Source organism: Nyctereutes procyonoides, unplaced genomic scaffold (genome assembly GCF_905146905.1).
Source record: "Nyctereutes procyonoides isolate TBG_1078 unplaced genomic scaffold, NYPRO_anot_genome, whole genome shotgun sequence".
Taxonomy (NCBI): domain Eukaryota; kingdom Metazoa; phylum Chordata; class Mammalia; order Carnivora; family Canidae; genus Nyctereutes; species Nyctereutes procyonoides.
Window position 1 is genome coordinate 32,057,090 of NW_026575132.1, and position 27,833 is coordinate 32,084,922.

At 44.2% G+C, this 27,833-nt stretch overlaps 1 protein-coding gene across 1 annotated transcript in view; it reads left to right on the forward strand.

Annotated features, from left to right (window-relative positions):
• Positions 1-27,833, forward strand: part of WDFY4 (WDFY family member 4) — a 284,669-nt gene that overhangs the window by 173,016 nt on the left and 83,820 nt on the right. The window contains exons 40-44 of the mRNA XM_055345541.1: positions 1,336-1,413; positions 7,516-7,722; positions 9,466-9,517; positions 12,119-12,285; positions 24,823-24,971. Coding sequence (XP_055201516.1) covers positions 1,336-1,413; positions 7,516-7,722; positions 9,466-9,517; positions 12,119-12,285; positions 24,823-24,971 — 653 coding nt within the window. The remainder of the gene's footprint in view (positions 1-1,335; positions 1,414-7,515; positions 7,723-9,465; positions 9,518-12,118; positions 12,286-24,822; positions 24,972-27,833) is intronic.

The window sequence follows — 27,833 nt, forward strand, 5'->3', positions numbered from 1 at the left end:
CTTTTCCTTTGAGACACCAATCCACATATGTTAAATGCTTTCTCTATATTACATATTTACCTAACTGTATTTATCTCTTAGATATTTTCTATACTTTTACCTCATCATAGTTAGCAAGAATATTTCTTCAAGTTCACTCACCCTATGTTCAGATGAATCCACTCCGATGTTAAACTTATCTATGGAGTTTCTAATTTTAATTAATTCATTTCACAGATTTAGAATTTTTATCTAGTTAGTTTTCATAGATTCCATATCTCTTGCAAAAGGCTCCATATTGCATTTTGGGACAATATTCTTGCATTATTTTATGGCTCATGTGTGACAACTCTAATATCTGGATACCTGTGGTTATGTTTTGATTGTGTTTTTCTGTTGGCCCTTTTTATGGGCACATCTAGTAATTTTTGCTTGACTACTGAACATTTCGTATGAAAATTCTGTTAGAGAGAATCCTCCGTTAGAGGCTTCAGATGATGTGATCCTTCTCCAGAAGGGACCTTCTTTGTCTTCCGGCATGTATTTGGAATGGGGGCAGATCACCATAATGTACTTAGAGGCTGAGCTCATGGGAAGTTGGGTTTCAGCTTTGTAAGACCTGGTCTATTTCCCATCTGCCTCTATTGCTATGGTGCAGCCCTTCAGAGTCCACTTTAAAGCCCAACACCTTTGGTTTCTACAAATCACACTGCTTATGAATCAGCAGCTGCTTAAAGAGTATCAGTGCAGAAAGCTGGCCTTACTTCTTTTTAGTGTCGTATTTCTGGACTCTTGATTCCTTATGGCCTAGTTGTCTTGGTGAGCCTGAATTCCAATGTTTGTCTCCTTAGCACCTGAAAACACCAAAAGCTCTGTTAAGCTTCTCTGCTTCTTAGCTATCACTTTCTGCTCAGCTTCTCAACATCTTGTGTTATTTGCAAAGTTGCAAATATCTCAGGAGCAAAAAAATAATAGATATTGTGCTTTGGATACATCTTAGTTTTCCTTATCTCCAAGATCTTGACTCCTTAAATTTTGGCTCTCTTGGAGGCTCTCTGCTCTCTTAAAGCAGATTATTCAAATATGGCTTTTCTAGTTATTCTTGGAAGGAAGATTAGCCTGTTGTAAGCTAGCTCATCATAGCTGGAAGTTGAAGTAACCCATCGACGTGTGTGTGTGTGTGTGTGTGTGTGTGTGTGTGGTGTCAACATGGGTGAAGTCTTTATTTATGAGTCTGTGATTCATTTGACCTACAATGCTTGTGACTGTTACTTTCCCTGATAAATGGTCAGAGCACAGAAGTTCTAATCTAAAATCACAGCTGTCATTAAACTGTGATTTTTCTCTCTTTTCCAGGATTTTGTGTCATGTATCGAGAACTACAGAAGAAGAGGGCAGGAACTATATGCATCTTTATACAAAGATCATGTACAGGTAAGAAACCAGTACATGGTTTTCTTTTCTCTTCACAGAAAACTGGAATTTGCCTTGAATCTGAAATAAAGAATCAGAAGGACCGTTGCTTTAAGTTCTAGGTAACTATGTCAATAACTGGTCAGCAGCGATTCAGTTCTACTTAATTACTTGTGCAGTGGACTTGGCCCCACACTGTCAGCAGCTGAAGAGACTGGCAGCATGTTTATCCTCTCATCTACTCACTCATACACTAGTAAATAGATGTCAAGAGCCCAGATGCCTCAGACCCTATGCTATGAGCTAGGAGCACAGTTGTACACAGAGCAGACATGGGCCTCACTCTCTGGTAGCTTCACTCTACCTCTAGAGGGGGATATGTATTAAATATCTTCCCAAATAAGTAGATCATTATTACTTATGATGAGCAAGAGACATGGAAAATACTGGTACAATGAGAGACTATGATGTGGGGAGAATTTGCTTGGGCAGACAAGAGGCCTCCTCCAAGAAAGTGACCATTAAGTTGAGATCCGTAGGAGGAGGAAAATAGGCTAAAGTATTTTGAGAATGTACTTTGGCTAAGGGAGAACATATGGGAAGGTCCCAATCAGGAAAGAGCTGGATGTTGCCAGTAACTGGAAAAAGTGACTGGGTGACCTGAGCTGGGAATGAACAAGTGTGAAGATAAGGCAGGACTGGAGCACACAGGGCTTGCTACCTCCTTAGAGCTTTTGCATTTTATCCTAAATGCAAGGGGTTGCCACTCATCAAGGCAGACTTAGATACTTAAAACACTTCTCTAGGTGTGATTTCTGGACAATTAGTGTAAAAAGCACTGTCTGTCATGCCAGGGATCTCAAGCTGAGTCTCAGATCTGCCCCTTCCCAGGCATGCAGTCTGAACCTCAGGGTTCCCATCTCGAAAAGAAAATCACACTGCCTAACTGTGAAGATTAAAGAACAAGTGTAGAGTGCCTCGACGTGACTGGCAGGGAATACATGTGGTTATGGAATGGCTAAGAAGTTCATCTTTAGTCAGTGTTGTTGTTAACAAAACGTTTTTTTTTTAATTTTTTTTATTTTTATTTATTTATTTTTTTAATGATAGCCACAGAGAGAGAGAGAGAGGCAGAGACACAGGCATAGGGAGAAGCAGGCTCCATGCACCGGGAGCCCGACGTGGGATTCGATCCCGGGTCTCCAGGATCGCGCCCTGGGCCAAAGGCAGGTGCCAAACCGCTGCGCCACCCAGGGATCCCAACAAAACGTTGTTAAAAGATGATTGCTAATAATAGTAGAGCACCTGGATGGTTCAGTGGTTGAGCATCTGCCTTTAGTTCAGGTTGTGATCCTGGGGTCCTGGGATCAAGTCCTGCATCAGGCTCCCTTTGGGGAGCCTGCTTCTCCCTCTGCCTATGTCTCTGCTTCTCTCTCTCTTGCTCTCGCTTTGTCTCTCATGAATAAATTAAATCTTTTAATAATAATAATAATAATAATAATAATAAAGCACAACATATAGTATTAAAGCCTTGCTAAATATATTATTTACTTTATGATTTCTCTGCTCCAAAGCCTATGCTAGGCATAGGAAAGGCAGAGATTATAATGCTACTGCTGTGCCTGGAAGGTTCTTAAAACTCAGTAGAGGTACCAACAGTAAAGAAATAACCACAAGCAGGGTGATGAGGTCAATATTGGGATGTTCTACTATAAAGGGAACAGTAGGGTAAAGGAACCATATGCCTGGGGTGGGTGAAGGACCAAGGAAGGGTGGAGCAGTGGTACCCAAATGTCGAGGAAACAAAATAGGATCTGATCAACTTCAGCCAAGTAACTTGGTCTAACTCCTTCCATGTAAGATCATCTAGGAGCCCACACATGGCCCTGGGACTAGGGATTCATGAGATGTGCAACCTGTACCCCAGAAACACACAGGTTAGCAACACAGCCTCTTCAGCTGTTCTGTAAGGGTGGGGGGCAGTTTATGAGACTTGACAGAGATGGAACAGAAGTTTGGGTGTCTATAGGAAATGATACCATCAAGGCAATCAGGAAGCATTCTGATTTCTCTGGAAGCACAAGCTGATCTTAAACACTCTTAGTTTAGAGAAGGGCCTCATCAGGGGCATCTACCCCACCCCAACATTGCTGACTTCACTGTACAGCATGATAGGTGTCTAGCTGGCTTATTTTATTATCGGTGCCCCTTAGACAGACCCTTCCACATCAGTGTCCCACCATTTGTATCCACTGACTTCTTTCAGGACTAACAATATGGCTAATAAATTCAATTACTATTGAGGGGTAAATAAGAGGAATTGTTTAAGATTGCATTCTGTGTTTATGGCATCCTTATCACACTTGCACCATTTCAAGACAGATGATGCTGTTTGTCTAAATGTCCAAATCAGCATCCAGTTAAAAGTGTGAGCATTTCTCTTTTTATGGGTGGAAGAGTCTGGGAAATTTGCTTATGGCTAGGAGAGATGTGGTCTGTGCACTTTGTAAGTTTCTGCTGGAATTTTCTGAGCCGAGAAGGAGAGTATCCAGCCTTCTAGAATATTGGCCTGGCTCATTTTCAGCAGTGGGCCTGAACAGATTTCAGAAAATACTTAAGAAAGCTGTATAGAGTTTTACTGATGTATTTCTGAGAAAATCAGCATTTTGAGGCTAATCCATAAGGACACTTTCCAAGTGTTTAAATATTTAAGACAGATTGTTTCAACATTTAAAGGAATGCAGAGGTAGTCACCATCTGCCAGAGATAATGGGGTCTGGAGCAACCACCCTGCTTTTTTAAGGGGCAATACATTTTCACAGTGTCACACTCTTGAGTTCTCTAGGGGCCAACAGACTGTTGTCATTTCTTGCTTAGTTTCTGTATATCCTTTAAGTGTCTGTCACAGCTTTTTCAAATGCAAATATCAGAAACTCAGCTCAAACTGGTGTAGGCAGCAAATGAACTGGTATGTGGTACTAAAAAATCTAGGAGAAGCAAACTTCAAGAACCAGTATTCAAGCTCCAAGATCCAAGTATTCAAGCTCTGTCCTAAGCAATCAGTTTCCTCTTTCTCCCTCTCTCTTCTCAATCTTTCTCTTTCACAGACACACACACAGACACACACACACACACACATTCACAGCCCATCCTATAATCATCTTCCACCACTTATATTAGCCAAACTTGAATGCCATTGAGAACTGAAACCAGGGCTGGGATCAATCCCTCCAAAGCACAAAGGACCAAAAGCAGGGAAGGGCTGGTTGCCCAGAGGAAAAGCTCATTGATGCTACCCAAATGTTTCCATTCAGCTCCAATTACAGTTACCTCTAACATACCAGGAACCCTGCCTCTGAGTCTCTGGTGTGGCATTTGGCCCAATCATGATTTTTTTTTTTCCAAAGAAACAAGAGCTTTATTTTTTTTTTATTTTTATTTTTTTTATGAATTTATTTTTTATTGGTGTTCAATTCCAATCATGATTCAAGCTTCAAGAAGACCTTACCTGGTACAGAAACATGGGCATCACAGTGCACTTTGCAAGTGTGGGGACTCAGGACTTTGCTGTCTGGTCATCCCATGTCCTCTGTCCCGGGACCACTTGTAGCTTTCTTTTTTTTTTTTTTTTTAATTTTTATTTATTTATGATAGTCACAGAGAGAGAGAGAGAGAGAGAGAGAGAGGCAGAGACACAGGCAGAGGGAGAAGCAGGCTCCATGCACCGGGAGCCCGACGTGGGATTCGATCCCGGGTCTCCAGGATCGCGCCCTGGGCCAAAGGCAGGCGCCAAACCGCTGCGCCACCCAGGGATCCCCACTTGTAGCTTTCTATCATGCACTAAACAATCACTCCTCTCTGAGGAGTCTCACCACTGACACACTTCTGTCTGGCCACAGGTATTCAAGACAAATTATTTGCCTTGTGATGAAGACTTGGGGAATGTGAATCCCCGGGTGCATAGGCAGATCCTTGGGGGTAAAATAAAGCACTAATTTTAAGCCCAGGGCGGACAATCTGAAGTTTGGGAATCTTCATCCTCTGTGAAGCTCTATATGTTATTCCAAACCCGGTGACAATCTCCAGGGAGCTGAAATATTTTCTTCAAATGAGTATTCATTTCATATTACCTAATCCCTGTAAAAGGCTATGGACAGACATTATTTTCTGGAGTTCCTGATTATCCAATTGGAGTATTATGTAAAACGTAATTGTTTTGGATCTATATTTAAGAACTATGGAGAAAAAAATAATCTTGCTTTGAAATAGGATTTGCTTTATTCACAGTAATAATACTGTTTATGCCAGGCAAGTCAACATATAAAACTCTTGAAAATATTGTATTATTTAATCCTTACATAAACTCATGGTTTTATTATTTTTATAGTATTATTAACCACATTTGATGAGGAAGCTGAAGCCCCTTTACACTAGACACTAGGGAATAGCAGAAACATGATGACAACCCAGGTTCATCTGATGCCAAAGACCATGGACTAAGCACTGTATTGGCTGTTATATTTTCTTTCTTTTTGAAATATTTTATTTATTTATTTGAGAGAGAGAGCATGAGTGGAGGGTGGGGGCATCAATCAGGGAGAAGGAGAAGCAGACTCCCTGCTGAGCAGGGAGCCCAACATAGAGCTTGATCCCAGGACTTTGAGCTCAGACCGGAGCCGAAGGTTAGACACTTAACTGATTGAACCACCCAGGCACCCTTCTGTTATATTTTCATGGGAGTCTTCAAATTCCAAAAATTATTTACCTGTTCCAAATGGCCCCGATTTACAGCCTGGCTCTAATCTGTCATGCCAATCTTCAAAGTCATAGCATCAGAAATCATGAATTTTAAAAGAATGACACAAGGCCTTCAGGAAAGGAATCTAGCAAGCAGGCTTAAGTGGAGGCTTTGGAATCAGATGGACTGGGTTTGAATCTCAGTTCCATCACCTGGTGGTCCTTGGAGAAATCACTTCTCCTGTTCCAGATTTGATTCTTTATGAAGATAATAAAAATTCTTTACAAGTTTCAAGTTTCACTCAAGGTACCACTGGGTAGAAGAAATGAAATGCAGCAGGTGAGGGGCTCAGCCCTAATGCATGATAATTATTTTTTTCTACTTACGTTAAATTGATGAGATCTGTGCTTCTTGTCATTAACACTTTCACCTTTCAGTATTCTGAAAATTTAAAATCGGAAGTTAGGGCAAATACCATGAAGTATTTAGATAAATGCAAAAGTCTACCCCACAGACAAAGCCAATTCCATTGTCATAACTGAGAGGTGTCAAAGTTCCCTTAGCAGGTGATGTAGAAAATTTCAGTGTGTGCCATACAAAAGCCGTTTCGGGGTGTATTTTATAGAAAGTTGAGTTACACTCTAGTAGCAGATGTGATAGTCAAGTGCCACATATGCAAACTATGAAGATTTCATAAGTAAGGGATTATTTTCAGTAATATCAAAGGTTTTAGCTTCTATGAACATTCTAGGATTCTTCAGCATTCTAGAGTTCTATTATATTAGGATTTGAAAGACTCTTAGACAATATCTAGGCCAAACTTCTCATTTAAGTTAGAGAATGGAGAATCTGAGGTCCAGAGGTAGGAATAATTTGTTCGGATCTACCAATTATTGGCAGATCTGCTAATCCCCCACACCTCCAGTTCAGACACTGAAAGAAGAATCCTCAGCATCATTTTTGAAGGATAGGGGCTGTGGTAAAATTCCTTGTCCATTTTGAAGGGTAGGGGCTATGGTGAGATTCTGTGTTCCATTTATAAAATAGCTGTCCAATCTACTCTGATGAATAGTGCCAGGACCTTTGGGACTAGCTGTGCTCTGCACAGAACCCAGCAGTCACATGGCTCTGAAGGCCAAAGGGCAGATGTTTTTCTCCTTCTCTAACCTGGATTAAATGGTCTCAGAGCCGAAAAACTGATTTCTTCTCCTAGCCTGTCCTAACTCCAGAGAGTATACTACCCACACTCAGGGTGCTCAGGACCACCTCTGAGGGGTTATTTTTCTTGAACAATTAAGAGGGTTTGATCTGCTCATACCCAGAAGTCTGGGGCCAAGCCCATGAGGAAATATGCCTGGGAGTGATCCTGTACTTCTGCTTCCCAGAGGCGGAGATGTGACAACATCAAGGCAGCCAACGCCTGGGCCAGGATTCAGGAGCAGCTTTTTGGGGAGCTGGGCTTGTGGGGCCAAACGGCGGAAGCCACACTTTGTTCCAGGTGGGAACTAGACTGGAGAGAAGGACCAGCTCGCATGAGGAAACGTGTCAGACGTTTGTCTCCGCTGGAGGCCCTGAGTCCAGAAAGGTTCAAGGTAAGACTTGGATGCAGCAAAACAATGATACTTCCAGGAAGGAAATGTGCAGGGAAGTCTCTCCTTTGCTTTTCCTTTTCATGCTGTTTACAACAGGAGTGCTTTAGGAATGCTTGGGCACGGGCAAGCAGGAGAGATCATGTGCACAGTTAAAGGTAAGAGTGCTGTAATTTATTCTCAATGCCACTTAACAAAAGAAAAGAATCACTCATTCTCACAGGTACATAGAAAGAGTGCTCTAACTACAGCCTGAGTAAATGAGTACATGAGCGAATGAATGAATAGCAGAGTGGTTCATATCAACACCACTAACCCAGTGCCACATTGACATCCACAAAAGTCCAGTGGGATAATCTGGACATCAGTGGTTTATTTTAATTTATTCATTCATGAGACACACAGAGATAAAGACAGGCAGAGACACAGGCAGAGGGAGAAGCAGGCTCCATGCAGGGAGCCAGACATGGGACTCGATTCCGGGTCTCCAGGATCCTGCCCTGAGTTGAAAGCAGCGCTAAACCACTGAGCCACCCAGACTGCCCTGGACATCAGTGTTTTGAAAGAGCCAGCGATGGCCATTGTCTGTTTGCACAAATGATTTGTCAGCTATTTCTGAAAGCTTGAGCCCATGACCCATGTAACCCAAACAACACTGAGGCTATATTGGATTGCCAAGCAACAGAAGCTATCTAGGTAGTCCCTGGGAATTTGCTGTAATGAAGTTTGAACTCTCTGTCATCAAACTGACAATACTGCCTTTTAAAGAATGAGGAACCAGTTGGATTAGGAGTGGTTATAGAAAAATCTGTTAATAGTTCTTTCACGTCCTCATTGAACAATTCCGATTTAAGATATTCTAGAAGGGGGCTTGCAAATACTGGAATGCAAGACATTTCCTTTCACATTCATCCTGAGATACAATGTTGGGTTTGTTCTCTAGTCTATAACCTCAGGATTTTTTATCCACTTTAAATCCTGTATAAAATTTAATGAAAAAAATTATATTACATTTATCCAGTAGACACTTGAATTTTTAATGGACTGTCAATAAACCTCTGGGTTTTTTTTTTAAATTTTTTTAAATTTTTATTTATTAATGATAGTCACACACACAGAGAGAGAGGCAGAGACACAGGCAGAGGGAGAAGCAGGCTCCATGCACCAGGAGCCCGACGTGGGATTCGATCCCGGGTCTCCAGGATCGTGCCCTGGGCCAAAGGCAGGCGCTAAACCGCTGCGCCACCCAGGGATCCCCTAAACCTCTGGTTTTATGTAGTATTTTTCCCTTAATACATTTCTTAAGAAGTGAAGTCAGGAAAAATAAGTATCCTGCCCTCTGTGCTAGTGACAAAGCCAAAGACTGGCTCTGAAACTTGGTCTCTGTCTCCTGGGCTGCCCAGCCCCAGATCTTGTGCCTGGTCTCCTCTCCAGGGTGGCCCATACCACAGACATCCGGGATGCTATTTAATGCCATTTTGGCATCATCTTTGGTAATTACTGGAAGTCCTACTTAATGGAAAATTGTGGGTTTTTTCTCCTTTGACTCGGGACCCTGAATACTTGCATTTTATTGTGGTCCTTTAGGATTTAGCATGCCTCTCTTCTTGCATATAAGACTGTAGTATATGAATAATTTGAGAGAGTCACATGCATGTGTGCATGTTTGTGGGTCCATGTAATGGAGTGGGAGGCACAGCAATAGTCTTCAGGATTTCATTTCTCTTTTCTCTGGTTTTATTTCAGGAAAACCAATACAGAAATGGCAGTGTTTCCAAAACAAATGTTGAGAAACAAGGTACTCCGTTTATTAGTTTACCTATTTTTCATTAGTAATTAAATTACTTCTTGGTTTTATTTAATATGAATTAGTATTTCAGAGGAGAAAATGCTGCCAATGTAAAGTAGGCAGTGCTAAGACTCTTTTCATTACTGTATTCTCCAGGATGAGGAGGAACCTCTTCCAGACCTTGAATTCTGTTAGGTGAAGAATTTTATGTTAAGGTTGTCACAATAAGAATTTTATCATGTCAGTTTGCTATGTCAGGGAAACATTAAAAGTGTCTCCAAGTAATAAAAATACATGTTCAGTTTGTGACCCAAAACACATAGGAGGAAAATAAGAAAATGCTTTAAAGTAAAAATGGGTAAGAGATATTTAGTACTTTTTACATTGAATTCTAATTATAAAAATGACAGCTACAATTGCCATTAATTCCCAAACTAAAATGAATACTTTGAATCATTTTTGATGTTTATACTTACTTTATTTGTATAATTCTCACGGAGGAATTTGGTTGAGCTAGTTTGCAGAAATCCAGATTTATTTTCAAAGGTTATTTGGCATGAATACATCCAAACACACACACGCGCGCACGCGCGCGCACTTGCACAACATGCAGATACACACAGACATACACACTCTATTTCAGATTTTGTATTTCTACCAGACCCTGCCTTTTGCTTCAAACACTCCATGTCTGGGAGTTTCATTGTCTACTGAGGTGCAGCTAGTGTCATATCCTTAACCAGGTGACAACTTCCTTTTTTAAAAAAAATTTATTTTTTTTATTGAAGTTCAATTTGCCAACATATAGCATAACACCCAGTGCTCATCCCGCCAAGTGCCCCCCTCAGTGCCCATCACCCAGTCACCCTAACCCCCCACCCACCTCCCCTATCTCTACCCCTTGTTCATTTCCCAGAGTTAGGTGAGATGACAACTAACGAACACTGATGAAACGTGTCTCATTTAGTGGCTGACTGCTGGATTTGCATCGAGCTTGCTGTCTTGCCAGTCTGCAGTAAGAGTGTCCAAAAGGGATGGTGCTGGGTCCTGATCCTAGGTTGAATTGGGGGTCCCACTGTGGCATGGGAATTGGGATAATGTTGTAATGCCCATTTGCTTCTCTTCTTTTTACCCCAAGCTCCACAGCTCTGAGATCAGAGGGGGAGTCTGTAGAGATTTTGGTGATGGAAAATGTGCTGATGTGGTCTATGGCCATGGGCTGCTGAGTCCCCTCATCCCAATATGCAGACCCCCACCCCAGTAGGGAGCTCATCCAGGAAAGAAGAAGAAAGGGTTTATGGTTCTCCCATGTGCTCTCCTGGGTGCCAGTATCTATACAGTGCTCTCCCTGCATGGGGAAAAGCCTATGGTGGCTATTGCTGTAAGCAGCAGACTCTTTCATTCATCCAGTTCGGAGACTGTCAGGTGGGGAGGAACTCAAACAGATGAGCTTGAATAAAATGGCCTATAACCCCTCAACTTTCCTGTCCTGTGCTGTATGCCTGCTCTAGACAGGTGGACACAGCAGGGGAGCAGGATCCAGAAATCATGTAGGTCTGTGCTCAGCTGGCACCCAAATGTCGATGTCCAGGAGTACATGCTTGGGAAATAAGTCTAGGTGTGCACACGCATGATCGTAGCACAGGGCATCCATGGTAGAAATAGAAACCGATGTGCCTCTGAAAGATTGGAGATGGATTAGGTGATTATGAAAGAGCCACACAACAGATATTATACAGCCATTTTAGGTGAGTTCAAAGAACTTTTAATGGAAATTAAAATACTCATAATCTCAAAAAAATTCCAGAAGAGAAAAACTATAAATGCAATACAATTCTTATGTCAAAAAATCACGTGTGTGTGTGTGTGTGTGTGTGCATATACATATACGTCTGGAAAATATATTAGAAGTAAAGAACCCAAGTTGTGAATAAGGAAGACAGACTTGGTTCAGATTTGACCTCTCAATCTTGGTGACCCTATAACCATAAACAAAGTAATTAGCCTCTTCCACTTTTCCCCGATTGTGAGGGGAGGTTGAAATAGAATCTACAGCCCAATAGAGTAGATGAAAAAATGTCATCAAAAGCATCCAGCACAGGAAAGTGCTTACGACACCCAATCTGTTGTTATTAAGCAGTATCTCTGGGTGAGTGAGGGATACTTGATTTACTTCCCAAATATTTTAAATTTATTCTCACAATTTCATGGGTTTTCCAAGTGGTTTTTTTTTTTTAACACTAAGATCATAGTGTTTCCATAATTAGAAAAAAAAAACCACCTCATTCCTTTAAAAGAATGAATAAAGTGAATTGCTCTACTGATTAATGAGGGTAAATTTTGAATTGTTGCCCTGTGGCCACTCTGGAGCTATAGAGCAGCCAAGTTTTCCAGAGTGGATCAGCCTAATGGTGTGATGACCACACCAGAGGGTTAAATGGGTGGTGTCCACTTTCAGACACAGTGAAGGATATGCTGAGATCCACACCACTCGCCTCTGCCCTGAAACTTTGCAGTTTCTCTCAGTGACTCGGACCCAGGTTGTATACCATCCCTCGTGAGGTCAGGTGGCTCATGCCAAAAACGTGTGTTCCCTTTATGCTGCTGTAGATGAGCTGACACCAGAGGAAGCCGAGAGCAGGAGAGATGAGGTGGCAGTGGACTGCACCCAGCTGACCTTCTTCCCTGCCTTACATGAAAGTCTGCACTCTGAAGATTTCTTGGAACTGTGTCAGGAAAGACAAGTTATTTTACAAGAGCTCCTCGATCATGAAAAGGTAATACAGCCCATCACAAGTATTCTGTAATGATTATCGAGTGAGATCAAACTTTCTTCATTCATGTGGGAGATGAGAACTCTCTTCACTGTAAAAAAAAATTCAGTGAGCAAGAACAGGCATGCTTCTAAACTTGTGAGTCCAGTGCAAGGGCACAAATGGAAGCTGACACACCTTGCCTCAAGATATTTAAAAGATATAACTCAAGCTGGGGATCCCTGGGTGGCGCAGCGGTTTGGCACCTGCCTTTGGCCCAGGGCGCGATCCTGGAGACCCGGGATCGAGTCCCACGTCGGGCTTCCGGTGCATGGAGCCTGCTTCTCCCTGTGCCTGTGTCTCTGCCTCTCTCTCTCTCTCTCTCTCTCTCTCTCTCTCTCTTTCTCTCTGTGTGTGTGTGACTATCATAAATAAATAAAATAAAATAAAATAAAATAAAATAAAATATATAACTCAAGCTAACAAGCTGTTATGAAATATGCTCTAACTTCCAACACTGACCTTTTTCTATTTATTTTTAAAGATTTTATATATTTGTTCATGAAAGACGCAGAGAGAGAGAGAGGCAGAGACATAGGCAGAGGGAGAGGCAGGCTCCTCGAGGGGAGCCCTATGTGAGGCTCAATCCTGGTGTTCTGGGATCATGCCCTGAGCAGAAGGCAGATGCTGAACCACTGAGCCACCCAGGAGCCCCACCAACACTGACCTTTATAATCCCTGGAGGACCAGTTTCAGATTTAGAATTCTCAATTTTATTGTTTGGTACTTTGACCCCCTGCCTGCAATCTGACCACTTTGAGGGATCCATCTTGCAGTAAGTGTGAATGTGTTTGGACACTCAGCCCCCAAGTCCAAGCTGTGCCTAGACTGCTCACCCTGCCACCAGCCTCTCCTGGGCCATCACTCAGGCCTAGGGGTGTGCACACTTGTGGCACCATTAGCCCTCAGCAGGGTGGACCTGGAGAAAATGAGTGCATGGGCCAAAGAGCAAAGACAATTAGCAGGGGAGTCTGCAGCCTAGGACACCTAGAGTGGGGTTGGAGGACCCCCCCGGTCTGGCTCCTTGGTGTGACTGAACAGGGGTTGGAGGAATCCCTAACGTATGGACCTAGGGGAGGACCCATCTTAACCAAATCTAAGAAAGGTATGAAAGATGAAGCTTATGCCCTAGAGTAAAACAGACCTGAGCTCAAATCCCAACTTGGCAACACACTAAATTGTGTGTTACCTAACCTCTGTGAGCCTCAATATTTCTTACCTTTAATATGGAGTGTAGAGCAATCATTTCACAAAATTCTTACAGGACTTACATAGGATAGTCGAAGCAGAGAGACTACTAGCTCAGAGCTGTGCACATGTGACGTAGCCATTAAAAACAAACTCTCTTCCCTTGCTAAAGGTGGGGTGGTTTAAGGCACTCTGTGTCTCACCCATCAACTCTTCTGTTCACAATGTGAGTGAAGGAGATGTGCCAGCAGAACAGAGGAGTGGGCAGGATGTGGCCAGGGGCCATACAGGGACTACACAGAGATGCATGTGTGAGAGCTGAGGGCTAGTCTGGTGGATGAGAGTGCATCTGAACTAGGGCCACCAAGTAAGCAGATTGGATTTCCAGGAGCAGGTGATGAAATCAGAGGGCCTGTGAGGGGCATCAGCAGGTGAAGAAATAAAGCATGTCCTTTCCAGGGCTAGGTTCCTTGCAGAGACTCCCAGGAGTGTTAAGCTGGGGTTTGCTCCTTGCAGGGGTTGAATAGAAGGAGGCCAGCTTGAAGTGCATTGCCAGATGGTTTCTTAGCTGATCTTGGACTGGGGTCACAGTTGAACCAATGAAGTCTTGTAACAACATCATCCTTCCTATACCTGCTTAACTCAAAGCTTCCAGGCAGAGCACATTTTGTAGTCCTTCTCACATCTCATTATCATGACTTTGCTCATCCTGGTTTATCTACCTGTACTGCCTTGGCTTGTGACTCTCTGAAGCCAATCTTATTGCCTCCCACTCTGAGACCCGGAGTACCTGCAATTACCATTGCCCCCTGCATCACCCCCCACCCTTGCTCCTGGCACACAGACTAACCTTCCCCACTTTACCTGTCTTCCTCTCTCACTGCACTGGTGCTCCTTAACAGAGGGACTGCTGGCTACCTAACTTCAGGTGTGCCTGGAGTACACATTCAATAAACACTGATGAATGAAGATATGTTAAATTCATGTTCATTTTATTTTGATTACAGAAGTAACGTATGTCTACTCTGTAAAATTTTATAAAATGGAAATCAAAACATATATAAAGGGATCCCTGGGTGGTGCAGCAGTTTGGCGCCTGCCTTTGGCCCAGGGTGCGATCCTGGAGACCCGGGATCGAATCCCACGTTGGGCTCCCGGTGCATGGAGCCTGCTTCTCCCTTTGCCTGTGTCTTTGTCTCTCTCTCTCTACCTGTGTGACTATCATAAATAAATAAAAGCTTAAAAAAATTATCTAAAAAAAAATATATAAATGTATACACTCATATACATGTATATATGCATTTACATTATCCAACTGCTGAAGACTAATGGCTGATAAAGTTTTGATGGATCAATACAGTATTGTGCTCATCTGAGAAATGGCTATTCAGTAAATGTGTAGTCAATTGAAAAACAGCGAGGAGATTAATGCTTTCTTTCTATAAAAACTTTTCTTTGCCTGGTGGTTCCAGCCCTAACTGGGCTGGACTGAGGGTAAGATCTGGAGTTTACAGTCACAACCAAGAGCTGTACCCCAGTCTATGCAGCTGGTGGATGACCTTGGTAATTGTCCTGATCTCTGAGTCTTGTTTTTGCTGGTTGTCCTACCCAGTGGCAGTTTCCTCAGGGGTCTTGTTGGAGGTGGTAGGGGGTAAGAGCTTGGAGTCCACAGGTGACTGACTTTGTCAGCCCCTGAGAGGCAGGACAAAACCAGGAAGAGACTGTTCTCCCATCCTCCCCTGCCTTATACTTAAACTTCAGTCTTTCTTGGTCTCATGTCACACAGCAGGAAGCTGTCAGAAGTTTTGACATGGTTTGTTGTGAGAGCAGGGATCTCCAGGCTGTGCCGACAAGAGCACGCAGCAGGGGCTGAGAACAAGAGCATCCCTGTTTCCATTTGGTACATTCCTTGCCTGCCTGGAGGGGACAGGCTGGGGGCAGGGGGCCCCAAGGAATGTCAGCTCCTTGGAACCAAAGAGTGAGCGGCTGCAAGATCAAGGTGATTCCTGACTTTATCTAGACCTCTCCTCTGTTTTTTGCATAAGTTGTTTTGATTCATTTCATTGGGTTGTGCTTGCTGCCTCGGGTTTCAAAGTTAAATTATGGGAGGGGTTATCTCCCAACTCAGCCTGAGTTTCTCTTGGCTCAGTGGAACCAAACCCCTGGACACACTTGTTCCCTGGAGGAGGTGTGCCAGGAGAGCAGCCAGGGTCACCTAGGGGCAGGCTCCTGATGGTGGGGGTTGCTGGGGGTGCGCAGAAGCTCCAGGCAGACTTTGTACAGACCCCACTGACCCAATCCCATCTCCAACAGTCACAGGCCTCATGATTTTGAGTAAGTAATGGAACCACTTTTGAACTCATTTCTTTTATCTTTAAAATGAGGTTATACTCCTTGACTCGCCAGTATGTATCAAAGATCAAAGAGGTACAATGTGTCCCTGCCCAAAACTCTCTTCTCCATGCAAGGGGAGCTGTCAGTGGGTCAATTCTTACCGCTGTAGGCCATTGCTTGTCCTTTAATAGAACCTCAGGATTTGTTCTCACTCCAAGAAGGAAGGGGATGTGGGCTGCAAACCCTGATACTTAATTCATGGACCTGAGGAATTGGGAAAGGACCTGTTAGTGCAAACAATGAAATGCTTCTATTAAAACCTTGCCCCAGCTGGCCTGACTCCTGGGGTGCTCCTGTGAGGCGAGGTGCTGCAGGGGTGAGTGCCTGGGCATGATGTGAGGGGGGTCTGAGTGGGGCTGTTGTCCTGCTGACATTGTGGAGAATAAGGTAGAGAGTCAGAGGGGAACCCATGAGAGACCTGGCCTGCTGGGATGGGGCCCCAGCAGGAGTTCCTGCACCCACCACGAAAGGCAACATTTTGTGAGAAAGAGGGAAGTTACCAGGTTTGAGGCCTGGGTTGGTATACGGTGAAACAGAGAGAGTCCCTGAATTTAAAGCATGAGGCAGGAAGTAGCATGAGGAAGCAGGCCACAGGAACCCAAGAACATCCCGGGGCTGAAGAGCAGAGTGGTGTCTAGACTAGGAGCTCTCCATAGGCAGGCCCTAGCTGGCTGTAGGAGCTGGACTTGCCTCCCTTCCCTCTCACACCTCCACCAGCCAGGTCCTCACAGACCATTCCCACGCACCCCCCACTGCCTGGAGCCGAGGCCACCTTCTGGGTGAGCCTGTCCTGGTGTCCACTGCACGTCCACAGCACTCTGCTCACGCCGCTGCCAGCACCACTTCAACACATGGCTCTGTTGTTATTTTGAAGTCTTCCTGTGGTTTCGTTATAGGCAGGGACAGGCTTGGGGTTAGCCTTGTTCCTCCCTTTCCTGACATGAAGCATCTATACTCTGGAAAGATCCACTGAGCTGGAGAGTGCAGTTGTGTCAAGAGGTGCCCGCAGGGAGCCGGCCATGTGTGCCGAGCTCAGGAAGTGGGCAGACGGCCCGTAGCCATGACCTGGGCCTGCTCCCTCAGGACCTGGCTAGTGGGGGGGCCCCCTTTGGGAACAGGTGGGGCGTGGCTGAGCAGGGGCTGGCTTCCATGTCAAATCCACCACCACCACCACCAGAGAGGCAGATGCCGGCAGTTTGTGCCCAGGAGGGCAGTTTGGCCGAGGGAACGTGCTCAAACTAGACTCAGAGCCTCCCTTTGCTTTTTGTTTGTGGCTATTACTGGCAAAAATGTCCCTTGCTAGATGTCTGGAGCTATTGCTCTGTGTTCTTTCCCTATAGCACTTCCTCTAGTCTCACGCCTGTGAGAATGGCTTCATCGCTTTCCTTTCCTAGGTGGTGAAAGTCGGGCCTAGTGGGCTTGCTGGCTGAAGTTGCTGGGATTTGATCTCAGATCTGTGTTACTGTAAATTCATGTGGTCTCTTCCCAATTCAGTGTGTTGAGTAAGTTCCACTAAACTCCCCACTGCCCTGTCCTTTGGCCGCCTTTCCATATTGGGGCTCAGAGGTGTTGGCTTCATGTCCTGTTGTGCTGCTTTTGTAAACTTTCTGATTAACACTGGCCTGGTGGACAGGCATCTAGATCCCTCGCCACTCACAGCATCTCTGCCCAGGCACACAGCATGTGCGCATGTACCAGCCTACCTACCTGCTCAGCCCCTGGTCCACTGCGATCTTAGGGCCCCCCATCCACTGTGTTCATTGTCAGGACAGGAACTGTACTTTGAGGAAGGAGAGGTCATGGCACTGCCCCTTACCCATGAACATGTGCCAACAAACATAGAGAAGGTCTGCCCATGGCAAATGTGTGTGTGTGCATTTGGAAAGGAGGGGGTGGTGGTATCCTCTGTATTTCTCAGGCTGGTACTTTCTGCTTGTATTGAGACATATTGTAGCCAGCATGTAAGGAAGCTGGGGATTCCCCTAATTCAGCCATCTCCAGTAGACCTTTCAGGTCTGTGCTTTTTTTAAATTTTGAAGTGAAAGCACACCCACAGCAGGGGTGTGTGGTGGATGTGCATGCATGTTCAGAAAACCTGGGGGCACCTGCCATCACATAAGCTGGACAACCCACCTGATGTGGTGGGGTGGATCCCTGTCTCCTCCTCCCCTGCCACCTCAGAAGGGCTTTGCCAGAACAGTCTAGGAGACTTTCCGGGTTGTAACCTCTTTCCAGGCTTCTGGGTGGCCTGTCCTTGCCAGAGGTCCCTAGGGAAATCAGAAGCTGCAGCATGGCAGCAGCTTAACTCATGTCTTTTTGTGAATGTTGGAGCTCTGATCGCCCCCAGCGATCCTTGGGATGGTAATTACTCTGTGCTACCTTTGCGTCATTGATTAATGATTCCCAGGACTACCAACACATTTCTCTGCAAAGAGCTCCATTTGATGGGAGAAGTGGTATATTTAATGCATGTTAATTGTGGGCTCGAATCAGCCACTGTGCTATTGGGCATGATCCTTTGTGCTCTTAGAGATGAGACTCCACTTGGCAAGATGGGTGTCCAGCGTCTAGTTGAGAGTCAGAACTCAAGTGGGAGTTGTTTTTTGCTGTTGCTGTTCTCCTTAATTACATGAGAAACTAAAACTATTTTTTTAATACAAATGCAATGTAAAATATTAGCTTTAATTTGCTTGCAAGTAATCAGGTCAAAGGGAGTTATTTTTACTCTGGACAGCAGAGAGCAGCATCAAGCTCTTCCCAGGTATTTTAAGATCAGGCATTTATAGCAAGGGAAGAAGTGTGTGAAGAAGTGACTTTCTATGTGGTAACCTCCCATATAGGTGAATGCCCATAACTGACTTTCTAAGATGCAGAGCTGTGTGTGTCCATACTTAACACCTTCTGCAACTCTATTTGGCATACTTTGTGCACAAAACCACTTCCAAGCTGGCCCTGTACCTCCCTGGACTTGCCTCCCTCATGCTTAGATGTGCGCGCGCGTGCGCATGGGCGCGCGCGCGCACACACACACACACACACACACACACTCATACCTGACTTTTGATTCTAATTGTACACAACTACTTATGATTTCCAAACATGTTCAGCTGGTTCAAGACTTTGTGTCTTGGAATGCTTCTCCCCTTATTTTATCCTCTTTACTCCTAACCCCAGCCTTGGGGTCACCTCCTTGGGGGCCATTTCTCTGAGGTCAGCTCACCCCCTCTTTCACCCCTATCTGGGCCAACAGCCCCCTCTATTTCCTGAGTGCTTGTATTTCCCCCTCTCCATGTCATACTGGGATAGTTGATATTCTCTCTCCTGTTGGACCATGAGCACCCTCAAGGTGTGCTTTGTCTCCCTCTGTGCCTAACAGTACGTGGGATGCACACCTAAACATTCAGTGCAGATCTGTTAAATTAATGTGTAAACAAATGAATGAGTTGTGAACAGTATGCTGATATGAGATTAGACCTCATCTTTCATAGCTTTGCTGCTATCTGTGAGTCAGTTTCTCAAAGTATGGTCTTCGGATGACCTGCATCAGAATCATGCAGGCTGCTTATTAAAATGCAGATTCTAGGTCCCACTCTGGACCTGCTGAACCAGAACCTCTGGGAATGCAGCTTGGGAATACAAACTTTAACAGGCTGCCCAAGTGGTTCTCACACCTCTCTTTGAATAAATGCCCGAGACACACAACTCCAGGTTCTATACTATTCAGAGCTGCCCTGGCTAGAAATGTGCTCCCATTTCTGTCAGTTGCCAATGAGCAAATCCTTAATAAATGCAGCTTCCCTAGACTCTGCTTTGAACAGTCCTCAACACGTTTCACATTACACTGGTGCAATTTCTGTCCTTTCCATCTGATCTCCTCTGAGCCAGCAGTGAAATGCTGGGAGGCTTGGCTGTTCGCTGGCTTGCCTGTGGAAGTGGCACCTGTGGCAGGCAGGGGGCATCCCTGCTCTTTGTCTCTGCCTGTAAAGATGAGCTGCCATAAAGAGATCCACCCATTATAATTCTTCTCAGATTTGTCAAATTAATATAAAAATAATCTCTTTATTGTTTTATGATACATTTTTTGATTCCTAGTATGACCAAATGCTCCATTTTAAATGATCAAGATGCCAGAGTTCATAGGGAGCCAACCTAAATAGAATTTATATAGTCTCTCTCCTTATTACTTACCTTTTTTGTGGCAGTCAGTGCTTTCTGGAAAAATCAGAATACTTATTCCATATGCCAGTGTAACAGAATGCATTGATAGCAGAGTCTAAGTGAGCAGATCGCCTAGATCTTCTACAAAGATCGTCTATAAAAAGGGACATGTGATCCATGTGAGCAGGGCTAAAGCTTTCTTTGCAGTAGATCTTGCACACAAATATGAGGAAATGTATACACCTGCTCTGTTCTGGGTACCTCAAACGAAGGCTCTGCCTCTCACTTTTTCTGCCCATCAAATTAGGGCATAGCACTAGCTTGCAGACTAATCATGCTAGAAAGAACTTCAGAGGGCCTCCAGCCAACCTTCCCCTTTTGCAGATGTGCACACTGAGGTCTGACTCTAGGGGAGAACACGGGCTGCCATGGAATGCCCTGGCAAATTGTTGCTCCTATAACTTCAGCTCTGGGATTTGGGGATTTCCAGGCAACCTGTTCCTTATCATACACAGGACCAGGTGTGGCCACATACTTAGTGATCCACCTGCAGAGAGTGATAATAGATCATCTGGCCAACCTCAAAAAAATTCTACTTCTGAAGTAGAAGTTCCTCTTTTTTTAGAGTGATCGATAGAGTCAAGGCATGAGGGATTTCTTAACCATGAACAAACTTGGGAGGCAGCCCTCCCAGGGCTAATTTAAATGGAAGAGCAGGTAAGAGTTCACTTGGGTTCATTTTTTAGGTTTTAAAATGCCATTCTTTTCTGGCAGAATCAATTTTTAAGCTATTAACTCAGCTCTCACCAGACATTTTTCTTGTGGTTTGGTTTATTCTAGTTGTTACTTAATTCTCCCCAAGGGAAGACACCAGGAGATCATAGGAATGTGCTCTGGCCTCTGCCATTGGCAGCACAGAGATTGGGTGAGGGTGGGCTTTGCAGGGAGTAGGGAGGTTTGGAGATATGCAGGCCAGTACTGGGGCTGGGGTTCTCTAGGTCTCAGTGTGTGAACTTGAAGATGAGGCCTCCTCTGTACAAAAGGATAAGAGGAAAAGTTTAAACAGGCTGGCATAACAGTGTCCCAACAGTGCTGGTGGGGGTGAAAATTGGTGCCATGTCACAGGAAAGCAGTCTGACAACAGAGGAAGATTTAAGATACCACGCCCTTGATCCACAGTCTGACTTCCAGGAATATATCCTCCCGATGTACCTGTGTGTTCCAAGTGATATATGTACAAGGAGGGTCACTGCAGCATCACTTAGAATATCTAAACATTCAAAAACAGCCTGAATCCATAGGGGATTGGTCGAGTAAGTTCTAGTACCTTCTTGTAAGGAAATACTGTGCACCTATTATTAAGAGTTAGACAGCTCTATAAGAAGCAATTTGGGAGGGTCTCAAGAGGGCCATTAAGGGAAAAAACTAGGTGTGGAACAGTGAGCATATGACCATGTTATTTGTATAAAATGAAAAGGAGGGGATCCCTGGGTGGCTCAGCGGTTAAGCGCCTGCCTTCGGCCCAGGGTGTGACCCCGGGTCCCGGGATCAAGTCCCACATCGGGCTCCCTGCATGGAGCCTGCCTCTCCCTCTGCCTATGTCTCTGCCTCTCTCTCTCTGTGTGTCTCTCATGAATAAATAAATAAAATATTAAAAATAATAAATAAAATATTAAAAAAATAAATAAAATGAAAAGGAGATAGAACATCCCAGGTATTCACAGGATCTCTTTGGGTGGATATACTGTAGGAGAGGTGCAACTTTTCCCCTACCCTCTTAGACTCTCCAGCTAGGCCTAAAAATTAAGTTGACAGAAAACAGATCAATAGCATGATACAGATTTTACTTTTATGGATATGTGGGGGTCTTCACAGGAACGTGAAGAACCTCCAAAGTGGTTAAGGCTGAGTGCTTAGGTTGAACAAAGGGCAGCAATTGTGAAAAAGTAACCAAAGTCTAGTGAGGTTAAAGGGAGGTTTGTCCAACTGGGTTTATTTGACAAATTTCTCTAGATCTAAACTCTCTGTCTAGGGTGCTGAGAATGTTCTTTTCCTCTTAATATAGGAAGGGCATTTTTCACCTGGGCGTTTTGTCTCCTGCTTTCAGGGAAAAACAAACAAACAAACAAACAAATAAACAAACAAAAAGGGTAGGCCAGAGTGCCCTTCTTATATGTGATGTTTTTTAAGTGTCTTTAACTCAAAATAATATGGGAAAGTGGCATATTTTGGGGTGACACATCTGCTATCCTCCAATACAATAAAGTGATGATGGTGGTTGCCTCTGGGGAAGGCTTTCAGGGAAGCTGAAGAGCTCCACTTAATTGCCTAAATCCCAAAGTAGACATGCATCCTCCATCCTTCCGATTATGATTTTATTATTATTGTTGGCTCTGCAGTTTGGTAGCAGTTCTTGTCGATTCTACCTCTTCTCGCTTAGATTCCTTACTTCTCTTCTTCCTCCTACTAGTCTCTGTTGCTATATCCCAAGCCATCATTCTTCCAAAAGACCACCAAAATAGACACATGACTGATTGCGTTCCTTCTGCTCTTGGCTCTTTCTGATCTCCTCTGCACCCAGAAGCCAATGTCCTTGTTCAGAAATGACCCCTCCCACGGCTTCCTGTTGCAATGAGAGTAGAACCCAGTGGCCTTACCAAGACATCCAAGGCCCCTCCCCAACCCTATATCTAAGCACACCTACTTCTTAAATTCACTTCAGCTACTCTGGACTCTCTCTACTCCCTGGATCTGCCCTTCCTGCCTCTAGGCTCTGGACTGGATGTTCTTTTCCCTGAAATGTTCCCTGAGTTTTCCATGGCTACCCCATTTTTGTACATCAGGTCTCAGAGTTTGTCTAAAATAGTGTCCCCTTCAAGCTTCTCTCTTCCTTATTGTTATCACCCTAGTTTTTCTCTCTCAGTATATATCACAATTTATGATCATTAATTGGTTGACATGTATGCTTACTATCTGTCTCCCCACTCCTGGTTTTTAAGCCCCATGAGTACAAGTTCTTGTTTATCTTGTCCATCCCTCTATCCCCAAAACCTAGCTCAGGCCTTTGCTTGTAGTAGGTGCTGAATGCAGACTTTCTAATAGATGACTGTCTGGATGAATGAATGAAGTTGGGAATAAATCCGTGATGAGCTGGGGCTCTGCAGGTGGTTTGAGGGCCAGGTCCTCTGACAAGGTGGATGTGGAAGAGGCCAGGGAAGCCAGCTGCCTATAGGAGGCTTGGATTTTAGGAACAAGGACTCTTAGCTAGTCCTCACTTAAGAAAAATAGTTCAGAGATGACTGGCCCTGGATCACAGTGGATAATGCTCATCTTGGGCCAAAAATCCTTTGGCAAATCTTCACTTTCTGGTCTTGGCCCTGACTTTGGCTGATCCCAATTGATGCATGAGTTGGAGAACTGGTATTCAAAGCCTGCTTTCCAGATTTCATCACTGTGGTCCCAATATTGTTCCCAACATAAAGCAGGGAGCTTAGCTTCAATCCAGCCTCTACCACTAGGTGACTGAAGACTGATCTTTGGTGAGATTCTTAATTCTGGGACCTCTTTTTCTTTTCTCCCCAGTAGTAAAACCTCCCTCATCTGATTGAAGGATTATATTGGTTAATATGTGTAAAATGTTTACAGTGGTTATATGTTAGGTATTCAAGACAAAAAAAAGAAATCAGATCCTCTTTTGTGTAACTGGAATTAGCACAGAATTACCCTGAGAAAATGTTGGCCTTGGTCTTACTCTTGGTCCATTTGGGTTTCTGTAATCTAGAATTCATTTATTCGCTCACTTTTTCAGGGATTTATTCCATGTAAAGACCCACTTAGTCCTTACTTCATGCAAAATTCTGGGTCATACCAAGACTTTGCTCCAGGTCAGGCTCCCCAGGAAGCCAGCTATGGGCCCAGAAGATGTGCATGCCAGATGTTCACTGGGAGTGACAATCACAGGATTGTGCAGAGGTAGAAGTGCAACTATAACATAGTCTCAGCGAAGGCCTCTGTTGATTCCATCAGAGCTGTAGGTTTGGGGTGATTCTTCAGAGTTGGGTAGAATTGAAGCAACAGGTGATTCTTCCTACCCTGCAGTGACCAGTTGTTGGGTACAGACTGCCACTGAGAAGGGCCAGGCACTCTCTTTAGCAGAGATGATTCTGGAAAGTTGCCAGCATTTCCAGCTGCTGAAAGAATGAATGTGAGTCTGAAAGAAGGGATGTGGGTGGAGCACATGCTTCCTCTGCATACACTTGAACTAGCCTTGGCCTTGGAGAGACAGCAGGACCAGTCTTAAACTTGTGGATCTAGGTAAATTTGTTCCAGTCCTGGCCCAACCACTTATCAGCTGGCCCTCCCCACCAAGCTCCAAAATCTCTGTAACTGAGGGATGGCTCATACATGAAAATCTTTCTCATTGCAACTGCAGAATGTTTTGCATCGCTGTTGAGGGGTCTAAAGTGAGAGAACATTGTCAATATGTTCAATACAGCGGTAAATACTAAGACACGTGTCTTGGTCAGGGTGGGAGTGGTCTTGGGTGAATTAAATGACAAAACAGGGTGTTGGGTATACAGGGGCCACTTAAACTGTGAAGAGCAGTGTGTCTCTCGGGCAATGGCTCTGCCCTTCTTACAAGATGTTACTCTTATTTCCAGACTTTCAGGAGGTGACTGGTCACTGCCCTCCTGCCCTCCATAAGGATCATGGGCATGCTTCACATGCACACGGACTAACTCTGATGCTGTCTCCCTACAGGTGACACAGAAGTACTCCCTGGTGATTGTGCAGGGCCATCTGGTCTCCGAAGGGGTCCTGCTCTTTGGCCACCAGCACTTCTACATCTGTGAGAACTTCACACTCTCTCCTGTGGGTGATGTCTACTGTACCCGCCACTGCTTATCCAAGTGAGTTCCCTACTTCTCCCAGCAGATTCTCCCCTGAGCCTTCACTTCCTTCTCAGCCACCCCTATTCCCACCCCTTCCACATTGTTGTTGTTGTGGGCTTAGGTTTGAGCCTGAACTTGAGCCATGAGATAAAACAGGAGAACTTTAAGACACAGGTATCTATAGCTGTGGTTTCCCAAAGCTAAAATCTGGACTGAGTAACAATGAGGCAGCTTCTTATGCCTCTTGTGATATGGAATGTACCTCAAGACAAGGGGGAATCTCTCTTTAGGTTATTTGGGTGATGGATCCAGTTGCATCAGCTTACTCATTCAACAGCTTATTGATTGCTCACTCTTGCGTAACATTAGGCACTGCCCCTCATGCTAAGTGAGGCACACAAGTGCAATCAGCAGCACAAATAAGTTCTTTTGGAAAGAGTTTGGGGCACACTGTCTTCATGATACAAAATATTTGTCATGGGAGGACTCTTCTGGGCTCACACTTGATGACATGGGGCTAGTGTGCTAAGGGGGGTCTATTAGAAGAATACATGGGCTGAGATCTGGGTTTTGAAGGATGGACAAGATTTGGATAGAAATGTGAAGAATTCTTGTTCACATCAACTATTACTAGAGGCCTTTGGCAGGAAATTCAGAGGTTCTTCTTTATAATCAAATGTATTTGTTCTGTTCAGGTTCCAGTAGCTCTCGTTAATTCCCTTGTATTTACAAAGTACAACCATTCAAGATCAAAATTTTTTTTAAGATTTTATTTATTTATTCATGAGAGACACACACAGAGAGAGGCAGGGACACAGGCAGAGGGAGAAGCAGGCTCCATGCAGGAGCCCGATGTGGTACTTGATCCCGGGACTCCAGGATCACGCCCTGGGCCGAAGGCAGGCGCTAAACTGCTGAGCCACCCAGGGATCCTCATTCAAGATCAAATTGACTGTGTTCATACTTTTGTTGGAAGTTCAGCTGTCAGGTCATATGCTTCCACTTGATCATCATGTTTGAATAGATTTGGATGAAGATATCTTGATTTTTCTGACTAACAAAGGTTCAAATGATGACAAGATAACGTCTTAACTCATTGGCTCTTCAACTAATATCAAGTCACCTTGAGGGCTAGTCAAAACAGACTTCTGGGACCTAGCTTCATCCCAGTTTCTAGTTTGGTAGGTCTGCTGTTGGGCCTGAGATTTTAAAAGTGCTTAGCTGACACTGATGCTACTGGCCTGGGACCACATTTTGAGAACCACTGTTTTAGACTATTGACAGAATAATCAGAGTCTTAGCCTGCCAATAACGAAGAATTTTAACACCCAGTTGCCATATCATTTCCAGCCGATGGCAGGAAGTAAGAGTTTAAGGAGTATGGCAGCCCACCTTCCTTTGATTTAGATTTACTTTAAAATGCTTGGCCTTTTCCTTTCTGCTAATTTCCATCTTTTATTCATACCAAATGTTCACCGATTGCCATGAGTCTTCTGTGCTTTTCCAAGGCAGGAGGAGCAAAATTAATACTTGGCACATGCATCCCATCTTATTGCTCATGTTTTATTGATACTGATCAATATGGACAATGAGTCTGCAGACGTCCCTTTCTGAGAGCTGATGAAAGCTTTCTACTCTACCTCTATGTATGGAATGCCTTTATAATGACTTGTAGAATCCTTTGCTTCACTCTCGACCTCTGGTTTAAATTGAGTTAGTGTTAGATAAGATCTTGTTGATTAGGTAAATTGTGTTTATGAAGTGCATCTAATCATGATCAAACTGACTGTATCTGCACTTTTAATAGAAGTCCAGTTGTCAGATTGTATGCACTCATTTGATTTGCAATGATGGAGACTTTCCACGTCTGGAAATGTACTTTTCTAGAATGCAAGTAGGAGGGGAGTGAGAACAGATTACTACCCTGGAATATCATTTGGGAATTTCTTAGGTAATTTTAGTCACCAGACCTCAAAGAAGTATTTGTTAACCAGATAGTGCTTTCTATCTGAGGTCTTGTCTGCTGCTCTGAGAAACTGCTAGCACTCGTGGAGATGCGGTTCTCAGAGACTGGCTATTAGATCATGTCAGATCAATGGGGATTAAGTCTTATTTTGACCACGGAGACTAAGGAAGATACATAAATAAGCCAGTTAAAAATAAAGCTAACGCAACCCTGAAATGTCTCTCTAAAAGACTGCCATCAAATTGAATATAGTTGAGCACTAGACCTTGAAAGGCTCTCTGATGCACCATAAAAATATCCCAAATAAAACTCAAGAACACTGCAAATCCTCCAGCATTGATTATACTTGTGTACTTTGGAACTTTCTCAGAAAGTTAAGAACTTTTCCAGAAGGTTTATTTTGCTTTCAGTGAAAGCCTCTATTGCCTGAATAGAATTACTATATTTGTTTCCTAAGGGTGTATAACGAAGTACGAAAACCTGGGTGGCTTAAAAAAATTTATTGTCTTCCAGTTCTGGAGGCCAGAAGACCAAAATCAAGAAGTTCAGGGGTAGCTTAGCTTAGCCCCTGATGGAGGGACAAAGAGCCTTAGCCAGCAGATTTGAATTAAAGCACCAAGCAGAAAGAAGCATCCACAAGAAAAGCCACATTTGTATTTGATCAAACCTATAGCTATGTGGCTCAGAGCAGGGACCTGAGAGGCTTATTCTAAGAAGGGGCAGGAAGAGCTGCAAAGGGCTGAGTCTACATCCTGGAAGGCTAGCTGTGCTGGAGGCTGAGCAATGGGCTTAGGCTCTGTCCCCCATGAGCAGCCCGCCCTTCCACCTTCGGGAATCATTCTGCATCATGCACAAATCCAAGTCCTGAGCGCTGCAGATGCTGGGCCACCCCCACTCACCGGTGAGGAGAGAAG